This window comes from Epinephelus moara, chromosome 13, assembly GCF_006386435.1.
Source record: "Epinephelus moara isolate mb chromosome 13, YSFRI_EMoa_1.0, whole genome shotgun sequence".
NCBI classification, from domain to species: Eukaryota; Metazoa; Chordata; class Actinopteri; order Perciformes; family Serranidae; genus Epinephelus; species Epinephelus moara.
This window is the reverse complement of record NC_065518.1, coordinates 29,609,366-29,634,403: the sequence shown is the minus strand read 5'-3', so window position 1 is coordinate 29,634,403 and position 25,038 is coordinate 29,609,366. Positions and strand designations below refer to the sequence as shown.

Genomic DNA, 25,038 nt, shown 5'->3' with positions numbered 1-25,038 from the left:
GCTGGAGATTGGTGGAGCAGAGAGGGGAGGGGGTCCCCGCTAGGTATTGTAAACGAGTATGTGTGTATGAAGTGTGTGTGTTATGCTAGAAGAGTCAGAGTTTGGGACGGAGTCTTTTACCCCCTGGAGTGTTACTGGAGTTTTTGGAGTGCTCAAATAAATGGGCCTTTTTCCCGAACGCTACTCTGGTCTCCTGCTCGTGAGGGATCCTTTACAATATCATAACATGGTTTAGATTTCTAAATAAACATTTACCTCGTCGCTAGATGGACCTACTCCTGAAAAACTCGTGTCTGCAAAAGGCTTTTTGTCCCTACGAGGCCACCGTCATGTACCTAATGGGAGGGGTGAGCGAGTGAGCCCTGCAATCTAGAATTTGACCACTGATGTCACTGTTTTCAACCCATTTTACACACTGGCCCTTTAAGCCAATGCCGAAGTGCCTTAAACCTGCATTCTCTCCAATGGCCAGCAGGGGACACTGCACTGGTTGCAAAAATAAGTCTGTTGTATAGACGACAAAGAGGATATCACCCTGTTTCACACTTGATTTATTACCTCAGTTAACTTTTTCTAATGAGTTTATGGTCTCAATCGCTGGTGTCAAGTCAGTGTTAGTACAGCATGACATTCATTTTGGAAATTAGTGTCCCATTTAGAGTAAAACAGAATAAAGCAGGGTCGGCTACTGTAGAGGATATGGCTACTTTGTTATTGACACCAAGATGGCTACAGCTAAAATACCAAACTCAGGGCTTCAAAAGAGTCAACAAACCAATGGGTGACGTCACATTGTGTCCACTTCTTTTATACATTTTATGTGTGCAACCAAAGCCTGCTCAAATGTGATTGGTCAATACTACCTGGACTACAAACTGAGTCTAGAACACTTCTGTCAGGCTGCTCAAATCTTGTCCTATTGCCCACAGATTCTACATACATATGCAGATATGTGATTATAGAGATAACGTATTGAGTAACGTGTGTCATATCTTACTGATTAACACTGTTTACTGCTAACAGGTGCTTTGGAGACTCTAATAACCACTAACACTTGTCCACTTAAGTTTCAACAGGACTGCTTGAAATATTCTCCTCCTGATCCACTCTTCCCCTTCCAATACTTCTTAGTTTTGATCCATTCATTTGACCTCTGCTTACTATCCTGCCATCACAGTCTAATTTGTAACTTGTCATGGACACACTTGAGCACTATGTTCGTGACATGACTATATAGCAAGCTGGTACCAAAACAAAACATTCAGTAAAAGCAAAACTTATTTTAAATTACACTGAGTGATCCTAAAGTCTGAGTATTTGTATTCAAAATTCTGTAGTATTTTGAAAGTGTTTATGTTTTAAAATCAATATATCTAAATTTTTTTATATATTTATATTCTGGGTGTTCCTCTGTCTACCACTAGAGGGAGCTCACATACCACCAGCGGAACTTGTACCATCTTTGAGAGCCAGTGCACTAGAGGCACCTTTGTCTCCAGTCCCTTCACTAAAATGTGACTAAGTACCTCTATCACTGAGTCAGATCTTGTGATCTCCATTAATGAGGATACCATCAGAGGTTTTTTACCCCTAGTTTCCCAGTTAGACTGACATCACAGAGTACAGCACCATGACAGGACGCAGACTATGAGTTCACCTCAGATCTCGGCTGCAAGACGTCTCTTGCCCCACACACAGACACACTCTGTGGCTTGATACAGAGAAGCTGTGGTTTTCATTTCTCAATGTTTTTTTCTCCAGTTACTGTACCGATGCCATACACACTCTCTTTGCCTCAACAACATGCCAAAACTGACAGATGCTGATAACCCAATATGAATGTGCTCGGCTCCCAGCTTGTTCAGTAATGTCCCTGCCTATAGGCACATTGAGATGAAATGGCAGAGGTTTGGCTCTGGCCGTCTGCTGACTTGCCCCATCAGTTTGTGCTGCAGGCGCAGGAACCAGGAGTGAGAGGCAGATTGAAAACAGCCTCAGCAAAGTGGTGACAAAGCAAGACACTTGTTTTTCTTTCATGATATTGCTCAATGTTTGTCTGCCGATACCAACCTGGTCTGTCTTCTGGATGTTCTTTTCCTACATTCAGACCACCCACAGCTGTGTAAAAGGATAAAGGAGTAGCTCAACATTGTGGAAATACACAAATGAGAGAGTTCAACGGGAAGGTTGGTATCATTCTCATCCATGTTAAATATGAAGCTATACCACTATACCACCGCCACCAAAGGCGCAAAAGTTTATAGCGCCACTGCACAGCGTCAGTTTGAAACACCCTTGGTAACAACTAACATAAGGAGCAGATGTAAATACGAGGTGTTTTACTGATGTTGTAAGTTTAATTTGTAAAGGACTGCATGTGTCTAACGAGCAAAAACTGCACATTTCCTGTAAAAACAGAGGTGTATTTTGAAAAGACACGATGCATTTACCAAGTGTTCATTGACCCGTTTTTGCTATTGGCTGTTCTGGTGACAAATGGTGTATATGGAGGCAGCTTTCGTCACTAATCAAGCCCCTATGATGCTGCCCCATCACATAAAAGCAATGTTGTCTGAATCTGCAGACTGGGGCAGTAGTGGATTGTGCGAATTACATGGATTGAAAGGAGTGCTTGTGATTATGGATTTAGCATCAACGTTAGTTTGATTTGGTGATTAGTTTGGTGGTTAGCTGCATAGTTAGTTAATCAGTCAGCCAGTCAGTCAGTCAGTTAGTTTCGGTATTTATTATTTAGTTTTGCAAAATGGGTCGTCACTGCTGCTTTCCCGTGTGTAGAAACATCACTGGACTGCACAGCTTTCCAGCAGACCTAGCATTTAGGCGCCAGTGGTTGCATGTACTGGGGCTACCGGACTGTTATCTCCTGCCTAGAGCCAGAGTTTACAATAATCATTTTTCCCAGGATTGCTTCTCCAATCTCATGGAGGTAGACATCCATGCTGAAAAGCAATGCAGTGCCAAATGTGGCTCTCCCAGTGCCGACAGCAGCACATGGTCACAGCTGCATGTTGTGCTGAGTGCACAAGTGGGTGTGTATAAAGTATGTGAGTAGTATGCATTGTATTGTCAGTGACTAACGTTATAGGGTAAGAAACGGCTCTGGCAAGGTTAGCTTACACTGCCAATCTTAGGCTAATGTTACCTTGACAGCTAACCTTGGGTGCTGTTCTGTCACTGTACAGCGGAGAACTGGATACAGCGTTAAACACGGGGCTCCGTTCATTCCTATGAGAGTTGCTCAGTGGCCCATGAAGCCAAAATGGTTCAACTGCCACGTATAAAATGACCTGGATGATCGGCACTACTTTGGCACTGTGTGGCCCATAGAGCAGGCGCACAAGAGACTAACAGCAGCTGAGCATGGCCAAGCAGCAAAATTCAGTTGGCCGGATGGCTAATTTCCAATATAAAATTATTCAATTGTACAGCTCTTCTAGACATTTGAAATTTCAGTCATGTCAAGGGGGTTGTGATGGTAACAAAAAAAAAAGAATCACTAATTTACAGACATCTCTTTTGCCATGTAATTCAATGAAGAAAAAAGTCTTTTTATGCCACAGTGTATCATGTGACAGTGTAATTCCATTGTTAGGCCACTACAACAACTGGCTACAAAGCCTGGTGCACTTCCTTGGGGCCTGCAAAAAACCAAACCATCCAACCATTAGCAGATGCTTAATGTTGTGATGTGAGCCAAGCTGTGTCTCTGGAGCTCTTCGGTTGGATAATGCACTCACAGAGCTGGTGAACTTGCACCTTACATTGATCTTATATCTCATCTAAACTGACTGGTGTGGGCTTCATTCCCCAAATTACCAAATAATGTAGTTAAAGAAAGTTTCTGCTAGCTGTTACTTTTGATTAAGTTCGAATCCTCAAATAACCTCCCACCTGAGGGCGTGCAATTGGATGATTTTGTGTTTTTCAGGTTTCCTATTGTTTTATTGATGTTTTCCTGAGTACAAAAAATTAAGCCTATAATTTCCTACGAATTTGTAGCCCCGAGATGTATCCATCTTCACTGGGTTTGACAAGAGTTTATTAATTCCGCCCCCATGTGAAACATTTGTACATAACAGGTTCAGACTGTGTGAGGGCTGTGTAAGGTGTGCCGATGTCTTCCTGTCCGGGGGATGTGACGAGATATATTTTGTCTTTAATTATTTAGTAGTATTGAGCTCTTCAGATATACCTGGTGAAAAGTTTGTATATGTCATCAAGGATGTTTGCAGTTACATATAACAGAAAGTGACAAGATAAGAGAGCGAGAGGAATGTTGGCTTTGAAGTCAGTCCATAAATCACAGCAAGGACCAAGATACACACACACACACACACACACACACACACACACACAGTAAATAGCCGCTCAAATAAGCTGATATAGTTAATCATACATGCAGAATGTGTGCAGTTGTTTGTCATTGGCAGTGAAATGGAGCAAATATAATCCTTCTTACAGGATTGAGACCTGCAGCTCTGGAAGCTCTGAAGGCTTGAGATAAACAGCCTTTATTTATTTTCTTGTCTTGCAAATACACACATACACAAAAATCACCACGTCTGCATCATGAACAAACAATCTCCTGCACAAACACTTTGACGCAGCATGAGTCCACCGTTATTGCACTGGAAGGCTGTCTAATAGCTGCGCTGTCCTCAGCTGAACTGTGGAGGAAACCAATCGAAGACGTTTACACAGGAAAGGAATGAGCAGTGCAAATCATAATTACACCTTCATTCATTAAATGCTCTGCCAACGCACACGCCCAGTGTGGAGCACATCACCTGATCTTCAGAGTATCGTTTTTTCTTAGTTGCATTGTCCTCATCTCACCTCTGCGAGACAGATCTGAAAAGGGGTGTATTCAAAGTTATGTTTGCTACTTTAAGTCCAAGACATGAAGCCAAACTCGTAAATTAAAACCTGAGTGTCAGGTGATAACCTGTTATAATGTTGCAATGAAGTTTTGTCAGTGTAATGTCTTCCTGCTTGTATTGGCAGCGGCCTCAGTCAGTTTATTTTTCTGGAATTTGTGTGTCTGTAGATTTGCATAAATCCACACAAAGTGCTTGTACTAACACAACTAATCCTGTGTACAAAGACACGCTTTGTAGAATGTAGAACATGCATACTGTTGAGTTTAAGTCCACGGCTGAATCTCAGGGAAAGAATGGATATAGTTGTGCAGCAGCAGTCACGTATCACTGGTCACGTGTACTGTAGAGACGGGAAAAACTAATTTAATATAACCTTTACTGTACATGCAATGAATCATTTACAAGGTTATGAACATGTCTTTGCACATCTTTCAGTTTGCAGTGTAGCATTTACTGTGAGCTGATTTTCAACAGTTGATATCAGACTTTTAATTAACAGTAACTCAAAACAAGTTGAACAAGCATGAAGAAAAACTGTGTGGCAGCTGTAGTTCTTAATGTAGCCTATGTGATAGTCCCTTAGTCATCTGTGACCTATACTTTTATTGCTGTCCTCCTGAAAACAGGACCACAGTGGATATGTTATCTTTTACTTTTACTGTGTTATCCTCAGCATTTGTGACAGTGTAAAACTTTTCACATTTATATGTTATTTGATATTTAATACATCACATTAAATCCAAAAATCAAATGAAATCAGTGTGTTCATAACAAATGCTCAAATAAGTCAGTCTATTACAGTGAGGCTTCCTACAGTATAGAGCAACATGCATCAGCTCCTTCAGTGTTGCAGTGTGTTCTCTAAAGCTGCATGCAGTTAGATTTAATTAAGTTATATTTATTTTTGCTCCCAAAATATCTCAGGTTGTATTGTTTATTTTAGCAAGTCTTTTGTAATATTCCCTTCTTTTTCTTTTGTTTTCATCATTTATGACTCAACAAAGACGTATAAAAACTTTTTTTTAAGATGCTTTGCGCAGACCAGGGGATTCTATAATTGCACCAGCATGAGTCAGTATGATCATTTAGAAAACTGATGCCTTAAGATGTGAAGGTGGATGGATTTACAATTGCAACAAGACATCATGAGCAGGGTGAAATTAATCTGTATTGGTGTTTAATGATTTTAACTTACTCCAATTTATATTATATTCAGACTATGGCAAAATGTACATGCATTTATGATCACAATTCAAAGAAGACCATTTCCCCACTTCCTGTCTTTATGATTCATAATAAAGTTCAACTTAAGTTTTACAAAAAATTTACAATAATGTGCAGGAAAACACACACATACATTAAAAAACAAAAACAAAACAAACCAACAACAACAACAATCTCATTGTTAAACACATCTTCATACATTTCCTGTGGGACAGCACATAAAATAATAATAATAATATAATAAATAATAAAATAATAATATGACAAAAGACAATAAAATTAAACATAATCTCTCTGCAGGTCTTGGTATAAAGCACCTACAGACTCTACCATGTAAGTTGATCCTGGAACCTCTGAAGGGTTTATTAACAAATGTATTTTGCTGCAGCAAAATAAATGTGTTGAAATTATCAGACCTCAGAATATTAAGGAAACTGTCTCTTATTACTTTATGATTTAAAACAGGAATTTTGTTCTAAGTATTTATATTCTTTCAACAGATGATAAAATATATTAATATATATATATATAAAATAATATATATAATATATAAAAACATTTTAATTTACATATGTAAATATATAAAATACTCAAACGTTTCTATATAGAAATTATATACCGCCATATTTAAATCAACATACACTTAAGTACAGCGTCATTTCTAAGTTTTAATACTATAAAATGAAAACGTGGTGTCGTCGTTTGACCTACTTTTATATTCAGAGTGGAGTTTGATACATAGTTGATATTTAGCTATTCTCAGTTTATGTTAACTGAACATGAACATGTTCGGAAAATCGTTTTTAAAGCCACAAATTGCCTGAGTCTTTCTTCTCTCCGTGCGTCTTTACGCACACTGCGCTCTGGCGCCGCTGGATCCTACAAAGGGTTAAACGGGGTTACAGCAATCTTTTAACGGGCAGGTGCCCCGTCAGTTCCAGCCCAAAGCTTACCGCTGACTTCTTCAAAAGCTTCTTTCAACAACTCAGCACCAACTCCTAACTTCCTAACTGTCATGATGCGAGGAACTTGGCGAGTCACGTTAACGGTGATGGCTGCGCATCGCTGGTATAAATAGAGCATCACCGCTGCACGAGAGGGACATCAAACTGGATAAATCAGCTGACGCACATCGTGCTGACCCGCGGACTCACACGCGTGTGATGCGATATTAAGTTGCGTCGTCTTTTCACCTTATTTCCTATTTAGAGAAGCAGAGTTCGCTCACTGCTGCTGGGTCTCACAGAAATCTGCAACTTTAAAAGAAAAGGAGAAAAAAAAGTCTTCAGCACTTGTTGAGTTGTGTTCCGCTCTGGAGATGTGGTGGATGCTGTTTCCACGGTGGATCTGGTTCCTGGCGTGTGTGTCAGTGTGGATGGAGCACCAGGTCGGAGTTTTGCCCCATATCACCTACTCACACCCGGGCATCTGCCCCAATGACATGAACCCCAACCTGTGGGTGGATGCCATGAGCACCTGTACACGAGAGTGTGAATCTGACCAGGTAATTAAAGTAACCTTTTAAAATCAAGTCTTTTAAACCGCTAGTTGAAGTTATTTTGCATGCAGTTTCTGTATTATATAAATGATTTATGTTTTCATTCACTTGCTGCCGTCAGTTTTAATAAATCTCAATTTTTATTTTCTGATTTTATTTTTGTTGACTGTATGACAATGCCTTCCAGATGTCTGCAGCCTCCTGCATCTGTAACTCGCTCTTCTCTTCTTACAGGAGTGTGAGTCCTTTGAGAAGTGTTGCCAAAATGTGTGCGGGAATCGGAGCTGTGTGGCAGCCCGTTACTTGGACGGGACGAAAGGCCCCATGGGAATGCCCAAGGAAGCCACCTGCACCAGTTTCATGTGCACCCAGCAGGGCTCTGAGTGTGACATCTGGGACGGCCAGCCGGTGTGTAAGTGCCGGGACCGCTGTGAGAGAGAGCCGCACTTCACCTGCGCGTCTGACGGCATGACCTACTACAACAAGTGCTACATGGATGCAGAGGCGTGCTCCAAGGGCATCACCCTGGCTGTTGTCACCTGCCGCTTCCACCTCACCTGGCCCAACACCAGCCCCTCGCTGCCCCAGGCCACCACTCTTCGCCCTACCACTGCTCCTCTTCAGGCAACCATCCCACCTCCCACCGAGCCTCAGACACCCGTCATGGTCAGCAGCCCTGCTCACCAGACTGTAAATATGGGTGACACAGCCAGCTTCCTGTGTGATGTAATAGGTCGCCCCCGGCCTGAGATCACCTGGGAGAAGCAGCAGCCAGAGGGGGTGGAGAGGGTGGCCATGAAGCCTAATCATGTGCGAGGGAATATGGTGGTCACTAACATCGGTCAGCTGGTCATCTACAACGCCCAGCCGCATGATTCAGGTGTCTACACCTGCACTGCTCAGAACCCATCTGGTTCAGTGAAAGCTAACCACCCACTTACTGTGCTGCCCGCAGAGCCGCCCAAGACCCCCGAGCCCAAGAATGTGACCCGCTGCCTGCCTGAAGAGTGTCTGAAACCCCCAGATAACCCAGAGGACTGTGGGAGTGAGATGGAGAAAGTCAGCTGGTACTACGAGCCCAAAACCAACAACTGCTTCTCCTTCACCCACTGTAACATCAACAACAACAGCCCGCAGCCCAGGAAGGTGTTCGAGACATACGAGGAGTGTATGCAGTGCTGCGGCCCTGAGCTCTCCGGCCCCTGCGGGCTCCCCAGCCTGCAGGGCCCCTGTAAGGCCTACGAGCCACGCTGGGCCTACAGCAGCACCCTGCGGCAGTGCCAGTCCTTCATTTACGGAGGCTGTGACGGCAACGACAACAACTTTGAATCCAAAGAAGCCTGCGAGGAGATGTGCCCCTACCCCAAAAACCACCACTGCAAGGCCTGCAAGCCGAGAGGCAAGATGGTGACCAGCTTCTGCCGCAGCGACTTTGTCATCTTGGGCCGCATGACAGAGCTCACAGAGGAGAAGGACTCAGGCCACGCTCTTGTGACTGTGGAAGAGATCCTAAAGGACGAGAAGATGGGGCTGCGCTTCTTTGGCAAGGAGCCTCTGGAGGTCACCTTCCTCAACATGGACTGGAACTGCCCCTGCCCGAACATCACGGGCGCGGCTGCTGAGGGACAGGTCATCATCATGGGCAACGTGAACGACGGCATGGCTGTCCTCCAGCCGGAGAGCTACGTGGGCTCTTCCAGCCCTCGCCGTGTACGGAAGCTGAGAGAGGTCATCTCTAAAAACACATGTGACATTCTCAAAGCGATCACCAACAGCCCTCAGTAGCCTTAATGTGGACAGAAAGTTTAGACTCAACTGCAACAAGCTGTTCTCCTCTGAACATTAACTGCAGTCATGTTTTGAAATTTAGGACCTTTCTTACATTTACTAGGTTTCTTTCTGTTGTTGAAAGTTTGCAGGAGTTCCTGATGAGGAACCCTGTCACATGACATCTCGTCTGTTCTCTCATGTGGTCTCACAGTGGAGCTTCCATGCAGTCATTGGTGTTGTTGATTGAAATACCATGTTTGTGAACACAAGAGACATCCATCATGATCCTCGTGTTGCCTTAATCCCCCAGACTCCGACTTCCCTCATGCCCTCTCTCGCCTCCAGCAGAAATGGAGGTTGCAGACTTGCATTGAAGCACAAAACAGACACGATTGAGTTTGACTCTCATGTACATACTTTAGAAAGTGTCGCGATCTTTTAATGCTTTTATTTGCCAGCTGTATTCTCACCTGGCGCTTGATATCATACATTTACTTCAGTTTTTTTATGTTGTATAAAAACATCCAGATACCTGTGCTTGTTATTGCACATACAGTAGGTAGATTTGGTTCATCCAGATGAATGAGTTGTAATATATTTTATTAACCACCACATTTTCTCACAGTCAGACATTTATTTTTTATCTACTTGCTATTACTTTTTGGCTATTTATTATCATGTATGTAAGCTTGTCTTTGTTTTTTTTTTCTCTGAAATTTAAGTTTTGTATAATTTTGCAAAGAAAATAAAGATTTTGGATTTTTCATCAGCTTCCATTTATTGATCTTTGTGCATATTTATGTACCTTTGAATTATAAACTGAATAATTTTATCTTTTGGAGCTCACATGATGAGGTACACACAGGATGAGGTGTGTGACCATATGAAATTGAATTTTAGCTTGGTTTTGGTGCCTGCGTGCCTGATGGAGGACAGAGAGCAGCTGCTCTGTGGCTCTGTGTGGTTACTCTGACAGGCTGTGATAAAAGAGACTTGGGAATAGTATATCCCCAGCCCCCCCCTGCCCGCCCACCCCATCCTCAAACCCCCCAAAACAGAACCCATCCATTCTACAGACTCCTGTGGCGTTGTAAAAACTTCACCCTAGTTTGCTTTGCCTCCATGATCCAGTCTAATTGGGTAACGAGCCCAAGCTGTAAACCTCAGATCCAATCCCATACGAGAGTTATGTGTTTCATGCCGTGCCAGCAGGCGTCTCTGGGTTACTAGGAACAGGCCTTGGTGGGCTTCGACGAGGGTGTTCTACTTCCCAGATGAGATTCTGTTTCTCCCATCCAGAGCGGCGAGGGAGGCGGGAGATCAGCCCATGTTCGGTGTTCCTTTACTGGCAAAACCACCAGGGAGCACAGACCTGCACTTCAGCAGCTGTTGAGACTCCGGAGCAGAGAAATATTAGATCTGCAGCACCTTGGATCACATCAGCAAACAAAATAAGCAAAGTTCATATCAACAACACAAACACACCAACAGACGTTTTGTCACTTTTTGATACACAGCAAGAACACTGTTCAAAATCACACACGTCTTATTTTTCCCCTACAGTGATGTGTCAACAGTTTAGCTCCTGTGCACATCCTGAGGTCAATGAGTTGGACGGGTTCATTCAGATGTACATTTATTAGTGATTATCTACAGCTGATATGGTGAGTACATTATTGTGACTTTTACAGAATTTGACTCAGCTAGCATGATCCTCAGGATAGGGTTAGGGTTATTCAGAGGTTGGAGCAGTGATACCCAGTGATGTAAGGTGGTTACTAGTTACAAAGTGCACACACACACACACACACACACACACACACATACACGCACACACCCTTAGGCGAGCTTTGCTGCTATCTCCTCCTGTACTTTTCTCTCTCTTCCTCTCTTACTGACGGCTCACTCAGCTTGTCAGTCTTTCAGCTCGACAGATTTGACTCTAAACTAGCTGCCATATATGGTCTCATTTCATCAAATGATTAGTCACTTGACCTCGGACAAAATTACCTTACATATATCCCGCAGTCATCACTGCATATCAGCCCCAAAGAAGAAAAGAAAATAGTCATTTAATTCAATTATTTTTTATATTTATTTACAGTTTTTGTATAATAAGCATACTGATATAGATCGCTACTGACTATTTTATCTTTTAAAAAGAAAAAAAAGACAGAGATTGATTTGTCTTTTCATAGGCATATATAGCAAAAAAAAGTGACTCATAAAATGGCAAATCCGAATCATTCAGAAGGGTCCATTCTCCACCCAACACACCCTTGGAGGACCTGCTCTCCCATCCCACAGGCCCCTGCACAACCACACTCCCCACATGGTATACAGATAGATGTAGATCTATAGATGCACATGTATGGGACATATGTAGATTCCCATTGTATACTAGTGAATGCTTGTGTGCATGTAGGTTTGTGTGTGTGGATCCTGTGAAAGCTAATTTCTGTCAGGAAAAGAAAGATGGATGAAAATGTATAGTATGCATGTTAAAAATCAAAGTACTAGTACAGATCGTGTCTTAAGTCCAAATTTTGAATCCAGAATCATGTGATAGTAAATCAAATTTTGACCTCCCTCATATAAATTGTATAAATTTGAAATAAATTTGACTTACTGTCTCATAACTTTAATTTTTAAAATTTGAAATCATATATTGCATTCAAACGGATAGTGCACGCTAGCACCTCACTGTTTCAAATGCGTATTGCAACTACGGTAGCCGCTGTGTACCAAAAAGCTATGATAACATTGATGAAACCATGTCATCCGATACTTCATGGAGTATTCATTCAGGCTCCTACACAGACACACGCGACGCAATCATGTCTTGTCTTTTGACAACTGACAAGTGGCTCAACCTCACACACCTCATCCCTCTCCTTGCATCACTGTGGCTAACAGCTGGTAGCTGCCAGCGTAGCTGTTAGCGCTGTTAGCTGTGATTGCATTACCTTTCTCCTTCAGCAGCTCTCTCCACCTGGGAAAGACTACCCCGATGTTGACCCTTGTTTTTTTAATTCGCCGGTCACGTTGCCTTTTTGATTCCCTTTTGCGCTTTCTTGGTGACGAGGATTCCATCTCCCATGATCCTGCATTATGCTCAAAGAGTGGGACTTTGTTATGCTGCAGGAGTGCCGGGGTACTAGTGAAGCGCCTCTTGCTCCTCTCCTTCGGCTTCTCAGGCACGCAGCGCCGGCCTGCCTCTCAACAAAAACGCCAAAAGCGGGGCTGTATGTCCCTTGATGGCGGATGTATTCTCAAGATGGCGAAACGTTATGGAACCCCCCCAGACGACTTACCCGCACAATGTACAAACACATCCAAAATTCTCCTTTTACGAGGATAGTCAGATTATTGGCGGAGGTAATAATACACCAATGATGACATATTTATGAATGCAGACATCGATTTTTGCCAATAAACAACTGAAAATGTTACACAATGTCCCTTTAAACTTTTATGTATTTTTCCTTAACTGCAAGAATGACTTGTATTTTCATTTACAGTATGATGTAATGTAGTTTATCAACACTTACGTATGTGGTGTATCCAACAATAGAAAAGAAAAGAAAATTTTTGTGACACCCCTTTGACAAAAACAGTAATTTTACCTGGCTGATCCACAGGAGCTGTTGGTCTACCACTGCCTCAATCTGTGGTCTGTTTGTGTTATTGTCTGACTTTGGTGTTTTAAAGGATCAGTTCTGATTTGCCAGTCACACAATAACACAAACAAACAAACTTATTGAAGCAGTGGTAGACCAGTAGCCCCAGTGTTTAGCGAGGTAAAATTACTTTTTTTTCCCAATGGAGTCTGGCTTTAAAGGGAGCATAGATCCATTTTACTTTTGGTTTAGTTCCCTGCTGGACAGGGCTGTTGGTCTGGAAAGTACTGAGCATGCGACTAGATAACTGAGACTTGGACCCCTATGACTTCAATTCATCAAGAATTTTTTTCATTTTTGGATTCTTCGTTGACTGCAGGCATGCGAGTAGAACATGTTTTTCTTCATAAAGTCAAAGTAACACATAGTGAGCAACTGATAAACAAATGGTTGTTTAGGAGGTGAAGTATTCCTTTAAACCACAGACTAGTGCTTATTGGGAAACTTTTGGTTTTTTAATGGTTGTCAGTGGTACAGTTTAAATTCTATTGTCCCTCTAACGTAGCTTGGATTGAGTCCAGCTGGTGGTTTCATAATCACAGGTGCAACCTACAGTTCAACTGAGGGAACTAGTTCAACTATCAAACTAAAACCCCTCAAAAACAACCTCAATTATTTTTCTTCTCCTCTGATTTTATATCCATTTAAAAAACACCTTTAACCACTTCAATGCGTAGTGTAGGGTCTACAAAAGCACAATTTATTATCAATTAAAATTCAGCACATTCAAAACATGTGTGATCCTTATTTTTCGAGCACTTTTATGCTTTTCTAATTTGAGTTGGGCCAAGGAAAAGGGTACAAGAGTTATGCTTTGATATGCTGTGCAGAATTTTTGCTCCCATATTTTTTTTCCTCTCCTTCCTCTCAGGCTTTGTTGACTTGATGGGGTCATTGCGTTCACAAGCTCAGTTCACACAAGGCAGGAATAGTCAGTGTGGTCCACGAGAGGCTCAGATGTAGACCTGCAGCAGGTAGAGAGGACACAGCAGGCAGCAGAGACTGGGACAGTGGAGACAGTTATACTCTGTGTGTATTTCTATGTGGAGCCTCCATGTTATGTATCCAGAGGAGATCGGACAGTAGCACCTGCTGAACAGATCAGCTAGCCGGGTGGTTTAGGACCTTTGATTCATGACCTGCATCTGTTATGGCCATATCATTTGGAACATCTATTGAAAAGATACAGTAGCCACTCACACGCATTGAATGGAGATGAACAGCATCCCATGGCAGTATATCATCCCGGGGCAGCAGCAGCTGAAAGGTTTGAAGCTGGTAGGTGGTAGCTGGTCTGCTCTGGATGGGGAAATGATTGAGAGACACCTTGAATCACACTCAGAGGAGGCCTTAAGCAAGGCACTTCACTAATAAATACTGCTTTGACAAAAGTGACAGACTCTCTGACTCTCTCTCTGAAAAGTCAACCAGTGCATGATTGAGTAAGAGCCAGGAAAAGATTCATCCATATAAAAGCACTGATAGAGTCATCGTTCCAGTGTTTAGTCCCAGGATTTTATTTTTCCCTCATAATCAAATCTGATGCCTTTTGCTTGGTTTTCACAAACATGCAAACATGGAAATGTATCAGTTAAAGGAATATCATCAGGAAGATGTATATCAGTTACTCACCCTGTGTTACGTTAAATTTGTAAATGTAACCTGATAGAAATAACGAATAAAGTATTCAAAAATGGAGAAAATTCTCGATAAATATACATAAAAGGGGTATGGGTTTAACGACTGCAAAACTATATTAAAATATTTAAAAACAAACTCTCACACAACTCGTGCAGTATAATCCAAGTCTCATTTATCCAGTGGTATGCTCAGTACTTCCCAAATAGACAGTGCTTTCAGAAGGGGAACTGAACTAAAGGTGAAACTTGTATGCTCTCTTCACAGCCAGACTCCATTGACAAAAACAGTAATTTTACCTCACTGAACACAGGAGCTGCTGGTCTACCGCTGCCTTTATTGGTAGTTTGTTTGTGTCATTGTGTCACTTTGGTGTTTTAAAGGGTTACTTTGCAAAGTCACACAATAAGACAAACAAACTAAATGGTGGAGGCAGTGGTAGATCAGAAGCTCCCATGTTCAGCGAGGAAAAATGAGAGCATAGATATGTTTTAGTTCCACATTGGAAAGAGCTGTCTGTTCAGGAAGTACTGAGCATATGACTGGAAAAATTTGACTTGGATTATACTGCACGAGTTGTGTGAGACTTTGTAAACAGATGTTTGATATAGTTTTGCTGTTGTTAAACATGGACACATATGACTTTGATTCATCAAGATTTTTCTCAGTTTTGGATTCCTTCTTTACTGTGGAGGGGTGTGAGAAAAACAGTGTTTTCTTCCCGAATTCAGTATATCACGAGATGAGTAACTGATATGTAAATGATCATTTGGAGAGTGAAGTATTCCTTTAAGTAACTTTTAGCTGGAGGCTTCTTCCCCATTTCAACACTTATGTAAAGCTTTCATTTGATCTCATCAGTGCAGAGCAGTGCATTTGCCCCTGTTCCTGCAGTGCAGGTAAGGTTGCTCTGTATTTGACAAGGTTGTGTGAGCCACAGCATCCTCTGGTGTTGGCTGAAGCTTGTTTACATAAGGCTGTTTGGGCTGCTGCAAATGTTCAGCACATAGATCCATTGATAGGAGGTTGGAAATACTGAGTAAGACCAAAGTGTCAGTGTGAGTATTGGTTGGTTGTGTCATGAACTATTCTGTACTGTAAGTGTACTGTAAATGTGCTGCCCACAAACACCACAGGATATATCAGTCCCAAAAACCCCTCCACTGTAGGAAATATCTGATTAAGATGTCTGTTATATCTTTAACTATGCTTATCAGCCATGGCACTGCAGGAATATCACAAATATTGAGTATTTTTTAAAGAGTTTGCACTATATCAATAATTATCTCCACCAGGCGTAGGCCTTGATGGGACCATGTGTTTGGTCGTGTGTGTGTGCCCATGTGTGTGAGTGTGTGTATCTGTCTGCAGCTTATCTTGAATACTACTGGACCAGTCAGCCTAATGATTTATGTGCACATTTATGCCTGTATGCTTAAGGACCTCTCATGGTTGCAGTGATTTACAGTCATTGAAAAACCTGTTTTATTGCGTGTTTCATTCTGTCATTGACTGCTGACTCCTCACTCCTCTTAACAGCTCTGTTCCGTCCTCAGCATGGCGTCATACCACACCAGGAGCGTTTCAGAAGCAGAGCGTTTTGCCTGCCTGATTTTGTATACTTACAGCTTTTGTGGTTTTGATCATTTTTCCTTTATATTTGTGCTTTAACCATAAGTAAGTATGTGGGCCATGTTGTTAAAAAGTTTTGTGTTTATTGTCTATCTCATCTATCTAACCCTAAAGTCCAGTCATGCCACGGTTGCGTCAAAAATGGGCAAGGCGCTTATTTTGCTTAGCTTCTGGAAGCTTCTGAAATGCATCTGCTAGATTTTCAAGAATTGTCTAGAGTTGCTGCAATCAGTGCGGTTGTCCACTGGTGGCCTGGTAGAGATCTGCACTGTGCTGAGTGCACTTCTCTCGTTACTGTAGCTCTTGTCCATTGTGTTTGCTGCTTGAAATGTTGAATACATGTGTAATACACGTATTTCGTAAGATGAGAAGAACGTTCTGGAATCAAAAAATAATTTCTATATATACAGATAAAATGACAGACCAATGCTAGTGTTGCTCAGTACTTGCTGGATGTGTAAACAATTATCTTCTAACACCTTTGCCATTACAAAACTTTTTCAGCCTGTTCAGTTGCCCCAAAATGACCAAAAACCCAAAACAAAACAAATATAAGCTTAGACACAACACGAAGCTGAGATCTCATTTAATACAAATAGGGGATGTCCACTTTACAACTCTGTGATTTTACCTTCACGCTCATATTGCCCATAATCAAGGCAACTTACTGGGACTTTCAGGGTGCTTCCCAGTGCATACTGGGATACGCTCCTACCTCTTGTGACCCTAATAAGAGCAAAACAAAATGAATGAATGAAATTTCTGTATGTCTCAGCCTCTAGGGATCATGTGACCAACTGAAGCAGTAAACCTTCAGCTCCACTAGAGAGCAGCACAGTCTCACATAATGTGACTCACATCCACACTGAAGCTGAGTGACACAGGACTGTGTGCTTGCTGCATCCTCTCACTTCACATCCTATCTCTTAATGTATTTTCTCATAACCTCATGAAGCATTCAGACTACTTCAGAGCCCAATGGCCCGTTGTCAGAACCTTATTACCCGCAATGCAGGAACACGTTCAGGAAAAGCAGTTCTGGTGCTGCTTGAGTTTTACTGTCCTCTGGTGGAAAAGTGCTGTTATGTAAGGCCCAGATAATTGACCATGTAATGAAGACACTAAAGGGAGCCATTCAAATGGACTGCAGGCTTCTGTCTCTCATCCAGCTGCTAGATTACGCTTTTTACAACCTCACACTGTGAACCAGTTACTGAGCCTGCGGTCACGTCCGTTCCACTGCTGCTGCTGTCCTTATGTAATAAAACGGCTGGGACAACATATAAGCACACACACACACTGACACACAATGCACACTCAGCAAGTTTCACCGCTCGGAGCAAAACAATGAGTGACTGGTGGAAAATGAGGGGGGAAGGTGCATCCTTCCTTCATTTATTTCCATGCCATGTGGTGATGAGATAACCGAGTGACACTTTCAGAAGCAGTTTGCTGGCCTTGATTGACTGCTCCTGAATATTTCATTGGTGTCAGTTTTTTCATGCATAATGAGATCCCATGCTGACTGTGTCATATGGAGATCCTCAGAACACTAAATATCAGCAAAGATTATTTAACAGCAGAGTGTATTTCACATTAAACATTTAACTGTGAAAGTTCCTGAGATGAATGTCATGTGCTTGATTACTAGAGGTATAAGGAGATTAGTGTTACACATGTGATATAAACAGAGGAAGGACTTGTGCATGTGTGCACTGATGTTTGTGGTCAAGGGTATACGTAGGCTACAGTAAATTCAGGCCAAGCTTTCAACTAAAGGTAGCGAAGAAACCTTTAGCTGCAACTACAAGTTTGGCCTCTGTTGTTAAAGTAAAACTGTTTCACATTTAACACCTTGATACACAGTTTCCCCTTAATTTTCCACTCAAGAAGCTTTAAAGAACATTTTGGGAAATACACTTAGCCTATTTACGTTCTTTTTAAGAGTGTCTTTGCAGTCAGTATGGAGCTGGAGTCAGGACATAAAGTAACCTTAAAGGGACAGTTCACCCAAAAATCACAACTACATATTTTTCCTCTTCCCTGTAGTGCTGTTTATCGGTCTAGATTGTTTTGGTGTGAGTTGCAGAGTGTTGGAGATATTGGCCGTAGAGATGTCTGCTTTCTCCCCAATATAATGGAACTAGATGGCACTCGGCTTGTGGTGCTCAAAGCGCCAAGAAAAATACTCTGAAAAACTCAACAGCAATGTCTCTTTCCAGAAATCATGACCTGGCTACTCAAGATAATCCACAGACCTTGTTGTGAGCAGTCTCATGTAGGAACTATTTTCTTTCAACTGAATTTCTTCTGCCAACCATATCATTACAAAAAAAGGAAGAGTGCATCTACTCATGGCTCTCAAGGCTCTCACTTGTGACAGCGCAGATGTGAACGTTAATGGCGCCCTCCTCGGCTGAGCTGTCATGTTAGCTAGCTCAGAGGTGCTTGGTGAGCTAGCAGTAGTTGCACACTTCCTTTTGTGCAGTGATAGAGTTTTTGGGTGTTGTTCAGGAGAAACAAAATAATTTCTACATGAAACTGCTCACAGCAAGGTCTTTGGTCTAGATCCATTATATTAGAGAGAAGACAGACGTCTCTTTGGCTGATAGCTACAACTCAGCTCAAGCAACTCACACTAAAACTATCTAGATTGATAAATATCACAACAGGTAAAAAGGAAAAGGAAAAATGTATATTTTTGATTTGGGGGCCTGAGGATATTTGACTACCAACCCCTCTGAAGTTTCCAAATTAAAATGAGAAGAAACAGCTCTAACATGTAGCTCACCCCTAAAAATCACAAAATGCCATTGTTACATTTTGTTCATTTACTGGTTAAACTAACAAGACAGGCTAGTTTATGAGTTAAGCCCTTTGCACAATGAGTCAGTTTTTCATTAAAAATTGTCGCACATTTAAAAATTAATACGTCCTCACATTGTCTCAATTATGTTTGCACACTCCAAAATGTTTGTCCATCATAAAATTTTAGGAACAGGTTTAATTGTCTGCATTTTTTGCACCCATAAAAACCTTTAGAGAGTTGTTTGGCCAAAAAGCAGTGAAGAAAATATGGCATAACCTGCAGGATTCATACATCCACGACAAGAGAGAGAATCATTCATAACTCAGATAGCCTACTTTCAACAGATAGTAATAATCAGGTGGACAATGATGGCAAGGAGGAGGATGTAATAGAGGATGTGCACTGCACACAGACAGAGGGAGAGAGTGAAAGTGGGGAAACAGAGAGGGAGGACAGCTCAGCCCCTTCAGGTAGCCACGGTGCCAAATGTAAGACTGTAAGAGAGTGCTGACAACTGAGAGGTAACTCAAGTGGAGAGAAGCAAGGAAGCAAATATGTCCTTACATTTTGTTTTGTATCACAATGCAACAGATAGAACAGTCTTTAGCCACAGCTAAGCTAATCCTGTATCCAGCTATAGACACACAGAGTGGTATCAATCATTTGAACTCAGTCTTGGAAAGACAGTAAACATACTTTCCAGAATATTGTGCTATTCATTTTTTGATGTGAAAATATAATCTCATTCCATACTGTGACAGTATTAAATATTCTACCCAGATGGAAATATACAAACCCAAGAGGTCCACATTTCCTCAAAATTCAGACTCATGTATCTTGGAAAACTTTTTATCTCAGTTACAATTTAGAATACATTTTGGTGGGCGGATTGGACCCACCATCTAATCAGTGAAGTTGTAAAGTAAAAAGAAAAAAGACAGTCCACTATCAACGTTGCTATATGACACACAGGAGAATAAGTCCCTTGTTTGAATTTCTATGTATAAAACATCCAAGCAGTCTAGAACAGACCAACTTGTGCAACCAGTGACAACAATGTGGGAAAACTAAAACTCTAAGGAGAAGTCTGATGTTGTTGTTTTACCTTACAAAAGAATTTTAACAAGTTCCTATTCTCTTTTCACAATTTTTCCCGACAAATCCGTCCCTTTGGAGAGACATCTGTTTGAGCTATCCATCTTACCACCTGAGAGGGGCAGCCTGGGTGACACAACTGATACTTGTTCTAAATGTAAGTAGTGAGTGTGCATATGAGGAGAGGGGAGGAGGGGGAGCATGTGCAAGCGCTCGCCCACTCCTTCATAGTGTTTTATTTTTGGAACAGCACACAGGCCGGTCAGGAATAGAACAGCAGTCAAGTGGAATGGGTTGACAGGCTGGAAGGCCGCTCTCTGTCTGTCTCTGCTTTACTATCCTCCATCCCTCCTCTCCAGACAGGGAGCGAGCTTGCGTTGCCTGAGTGTGTCTGGTCTAATCACTCACACTGGCTCCCAGAGCCACCATGACCTGAATCCATCCTTTCTCCTTCCTTATGCAATCCCTTCATCAGAGAGAGAGAGAGAGAGAGGGAGAGAGACTGCTGTTCTAAATCTCCACTGCCCCGCTTCTGTTGCACATATTATGCAATCTGCTTTAGAAGTTTAATCAGGGTGCTGGCACACCAAAAAGGCACTGTGTGTGTGTGTGTGTGTGTGTGTGTAAGAGAGAGTGTTCAATACATGATCTATCAGGGGCGTTACACACTCAGCCATGTAACTGCAGTGTAAACACCAGCGTCATAAGTAAGAGGCCTGATTTAGCTTCAGATTAGAGCTGTATGGAGGGTACACTCCACTAAACTCCAACAAACCATCTATTTTTGGCACCGCAGAGTTGATCCACCTCAATCTAAATCTGTGTGACATAATTTTTGATGTAAATTGGTGTCAGGGCTGGGACACAACTTTCTTTCTTTCCTTTCTTTTTTTCTTGTCTGACCGGCCCATAATCAGATCAGCCCATTGTTGTTTTTCTTAATCGACTCGTTACTGATCAAAATATTGGTGATTACAAAGGGTTTACATCCAAATATATTATTTTCAGTGACACATTTATACAGTATATAGAATATAACAATCAATCTGTTGCTTTGCATCTTTTCACCATGAAGGAATACCTTCTCTTGACACGGCCTATTTCTGGACATTTTTCAGCTTTATTGTCGAGTTTTAAAAGTAATCAAATGTGGGGTGCTGGTGGCTTAGTGGTAGAGCAGGCGCCCCATGCACAAGGCTGTTGCCGCAGCGGCCTGGGTTCGACTCCAGCCTGTGGCCCTTTGCTGCATGTCACTCCCTCTTTTTCTCCCCCTTTCACACTTGTCTGTCCTATCAATTAAAGGCTAAAAAGCCCCAAAAAATATCTTTAACAAAAAAAAAAAAGTAATCAAATGTAATAAATTGCATGATTTTGATGACTTAATTAAAATAGTAATATTACTTATTACATTTTCAACATGTTAACTACTAATTTCTGAAAAACCTTCCCAACACTGTATATATATTTATACATATTTGAGCAATATCACACTCGAGGTCATGTTGTTGTACTGTATGTCAGCATAGCTATGATTAGGTTGTAGGCACAAGGCTGCAGGCCGAGTGACGAAGGTTATCACAGCCGTGTTGATATTCAGTAAAACAGCACGACCTCCAGTGTGATATTACTTTTATACAAAGCATTTATTAACAGTAAAAAGCGGCAACAGGTTATGATTTGTTTGTTTATTTAATGATTTATTTGGCTCTGCTAATATGAATAGTTTGGCAGCTGGACAGAAATGTTGCCAAGCAACAAAGTAAACACTCCTGCACACTGGCTTGGTAGTTTTTGTTAGTCCACACCTTACCACAGGCCAGCTATGTGTTTCCATACAGTAAAGCTGACAGTAGTTGACAGTTGCTTTGATGGAATACGCGTGATGCCGATGAGTTAACAGCTTTATCAGTATGTAGTGTCATCTTCTGATGTCATATGAGCTTCCCTGAAGATTAGCAGTGAAGTATTCAGGCTTCTTTACGTCCCTTTGTCCTTTTCTGACCATTCATGATTTAACAAAAATGTTATTTGTGGTTATATGTTTCATTTTGCGGTGCAAAGTTTGTTACAATGACCCTTAATGTTGGCTAATTAACAGCTAAGGTAATTAAGGGCTCATAACACCTGTAAAGCGGAGTGATACATGCGGAGTTCTGTATATCAGCACTCACTGAATGCCTCCAGTCCAATCAAATTGCTTGGTCAGAACTTACTGTTGTATACATTTATACATTCATATAAATTTATATGTGTTACTCTGCTTTAGCGGTGCTCTGAGCCGTTAATTTACGTTACCCATTAAATAACCAACATTTTAGGGCTGTCATAACATTGCAGCACAAAGAGGAACATATTTCCACAAATAACATTTCAGTTAAATGGTGAATGGTCAAAGAAGAAAGGATGGAAAGAAGTCTGGATACTTCACTGCTAATCTCCCAGTATGCTCATATGACATCAGAAGATGATTTTTGATTTTGGGGTGATCTGTCCCTTTAAGTAAAGGGTATGAGTACTTATAACTGTTGTTATTGCTGGTGATAGATAAGTCACCTTTATCACTGTTTATGATGACAACCAATTTTGGCACAGTTCTTGTTGCATTAAAAGAAGGAAAGTGTCTTGCTTGTTGCTGGAATATTTATATGCGACCTTTCTGTCTGTTTCATCTTAATCAGATGTAGTTGTCATTGCAATTGAAATTGATGTAAATGGTGGTCTCTGCAAACAAAAGTTTTTACTCAACTTTTGTTAATTGTATGACAAATCGCCAAAACAGACTAAAATCATCCTGTCTTAATCAGTGCAGCAGTTGTAATTGGAAAATGAAGTATGAGACATTTCTGTTTTATCAAAACACAATTAGGAGAGTGTCTCCAGCCTCCAGACCGTCAAATCTCTCTGCTGTGTGTTGGCGGAGAACTTCATTAATTCCTACATGGTGTTGATCTCAGCTGAGTCCTCTTCCTCTCTTGGCTCCATTGTTTGCAGGCTCTGAATAATTTGCTCGTGTTAAAGCGGAGCAAAGCTCTTAAACCCAGATTTCCCTCGCTCATCCCGTTGGTTCCCTCATTTCCTCCTTCATCTCCCTCTCTTGCTCTATCCACCCATCCCTCTGTCTCTATCAGTGTTTCTCTGTCTCATTGGACGCGCCTCCCTCCTCCCTGATCTGGGAGAGTGTCATCCCGAAGAGCCGCTACTGCAAAAGAAAAAAAATCCATCTTAACAAGTAATTTAATCTTGTATTGACGCTTCAAATCTCCTGCAAGTTTAACTTGAAACAATTGAACTTGCCTCCAATAAAAACCCTCTTTCCTGGTGTTAGAATTTTCTTTAATCAACTTTGATTTTCTTGACACATGACATGCCTTAAAGGGTACTTTTTCCAACCTGGACTCTATTTTCCCATGTTTTTGTGTTTAAGTGACTAATAGGAACAACAGATTTTAAAATTGCTCCAGTATTGAGCGAGAGGGCTGCAGCCTGTGCCCTTGATTTACGTCCACTAAGAGTGCTTGTGTTTGCCACTGACAGACTCAGCTTGTTATTTTAAGTATCTGACAACATTATGGACATGATCCCTACAGAGACAGAGCTTTTTGTTAAAGAGTAAGATCCTTTTTGTTTAACCAGAAACAGCCCTTAAATCACCATTGCAGGACACACCAAACTCCATTTAAATAAACAACAATTTTGTCAGCGTAAAACACACTTCATTCAAAGTCGACAGAAACAAAATAAAACAAAAGTCATCTTGGTTCGTCTTTTCGTTGTTACAACCAGGGCCGTGCACAGACGTTTTGTAGGTCAGGTGCTCAAGCTGAAAAAAGGGCACACCTGCGCATGTGCAAGAGACAAAAAAACCTGTGTGCTGGCAAAGTGTGCCCTGCTGTGACGTTTCTATGTGTCTGCCAGCACCAGAAGGTCTCTTGGGGACTGAGTAAATACAGTACATTTGTGCACAGTAATGAGAAGAGGATGTCTGTCGAGCTTACATATGAGGTGTCTCTAGATCTGTATGCACCTCGCAGCTGCTACACATAAACTTTCACTTTCTTCATTTATCATTTATTTATAACAGGCAACAAACAAAGAAAACAATGCCACATTGTGCACACTTTAGTGGAATATAAAATAACCATTCAAAATCCACAAATCTAAACACAATTGTAAAATGCTGTTCTCTAGATAAATAACACAATAAAGCAACCAGTCCACCCTCCAAACTTTAAAGCAGGCCTGTGTTCAATTGCACCAGACAGGCTAAGTGAGTTCTGCTCTCCTCTTCTACTCTCCTCACTCTATTCTCCACTCGTTTCCTTTGCTCTCCTCTACTCAATCTGTTCTTCTCATCTCATTTTCTTCTCTCCCTCTTTCTTTTTAAATACTCATTCTTGTAATTATCTTCTAAATAAGCTTTGAATATTCTTAAAAAATCCCGGAGAACAGACTCAAGCAGCAGCTGAGACATGGATGTTGCTCTGCAGGGCACTTAAATTGCATGAGTAAACTATGGTGGCTGTTTCAAAGGAAGTTAAAGAGGGAGGGCAAGATGCTTGACTCAAATTAGTTGGGCATACAGCATGCTTTTAATTGAGAACTGATGCCATTGGCCACATTTAAAAACTAAAATGTAAAATAAAAAAATAAAAAATAGAAATCAATGTCTGGCCACTTGGCACTTATCAGAGGCCAAAAGGTCTCTGTTTGCCTGATTTGGTTGAAATTAGCCCTTCATTCACCCAGTTAGATTTGAAAATAATCTCTGGCTGTTTCTGGTTACACAAAAAA

General features: G+C 41.4%; 1 protein-coding gene across 1 annotated transcript; it reads left to right on the top strand.

The window, feature by feature from the left end:
- Positions 1–7,443: 7,443 nt before the first annotated feature.
- Positions 7,444–9,408, top strand: LOC126400078 (WAP, Kazal, immunoglobulin, Kunitz and NTR domain-containing protein 2-like). Its single transcript, XM_050060512.1, has 2 exons — positions 7,444–7,629; positions 7,858–9,408. The coding sequence occupies exons 1-2, from the start codon at positions 7,444–7,446 to the stop codon at positions 9,406–9,408; spliced, it is 1,737 nt and encodes a 578-aa protein (XP_049916469.1).
- Positions 9,409–25,038: the final 15,630 nt, after the last annotated feature.

Excerpts from the sequence above, each read along its gene's own strand:
- LOC126400078 (XM_050060512.1), top strand. The coding sequence starts at position 7,444 with ATGTGGTGGATGCTGTTTCCACGGTGGATCTGGTTCCTGGCGTGTGTG. Across the intron at positions 7,630-7,857 it reads GAGAGTGTGAATCTGACCAG|GAGTGTGAGTCCTTTGAGAA; the intron begins GTAATTAAAGTA and ends CTCTTCTTACAG.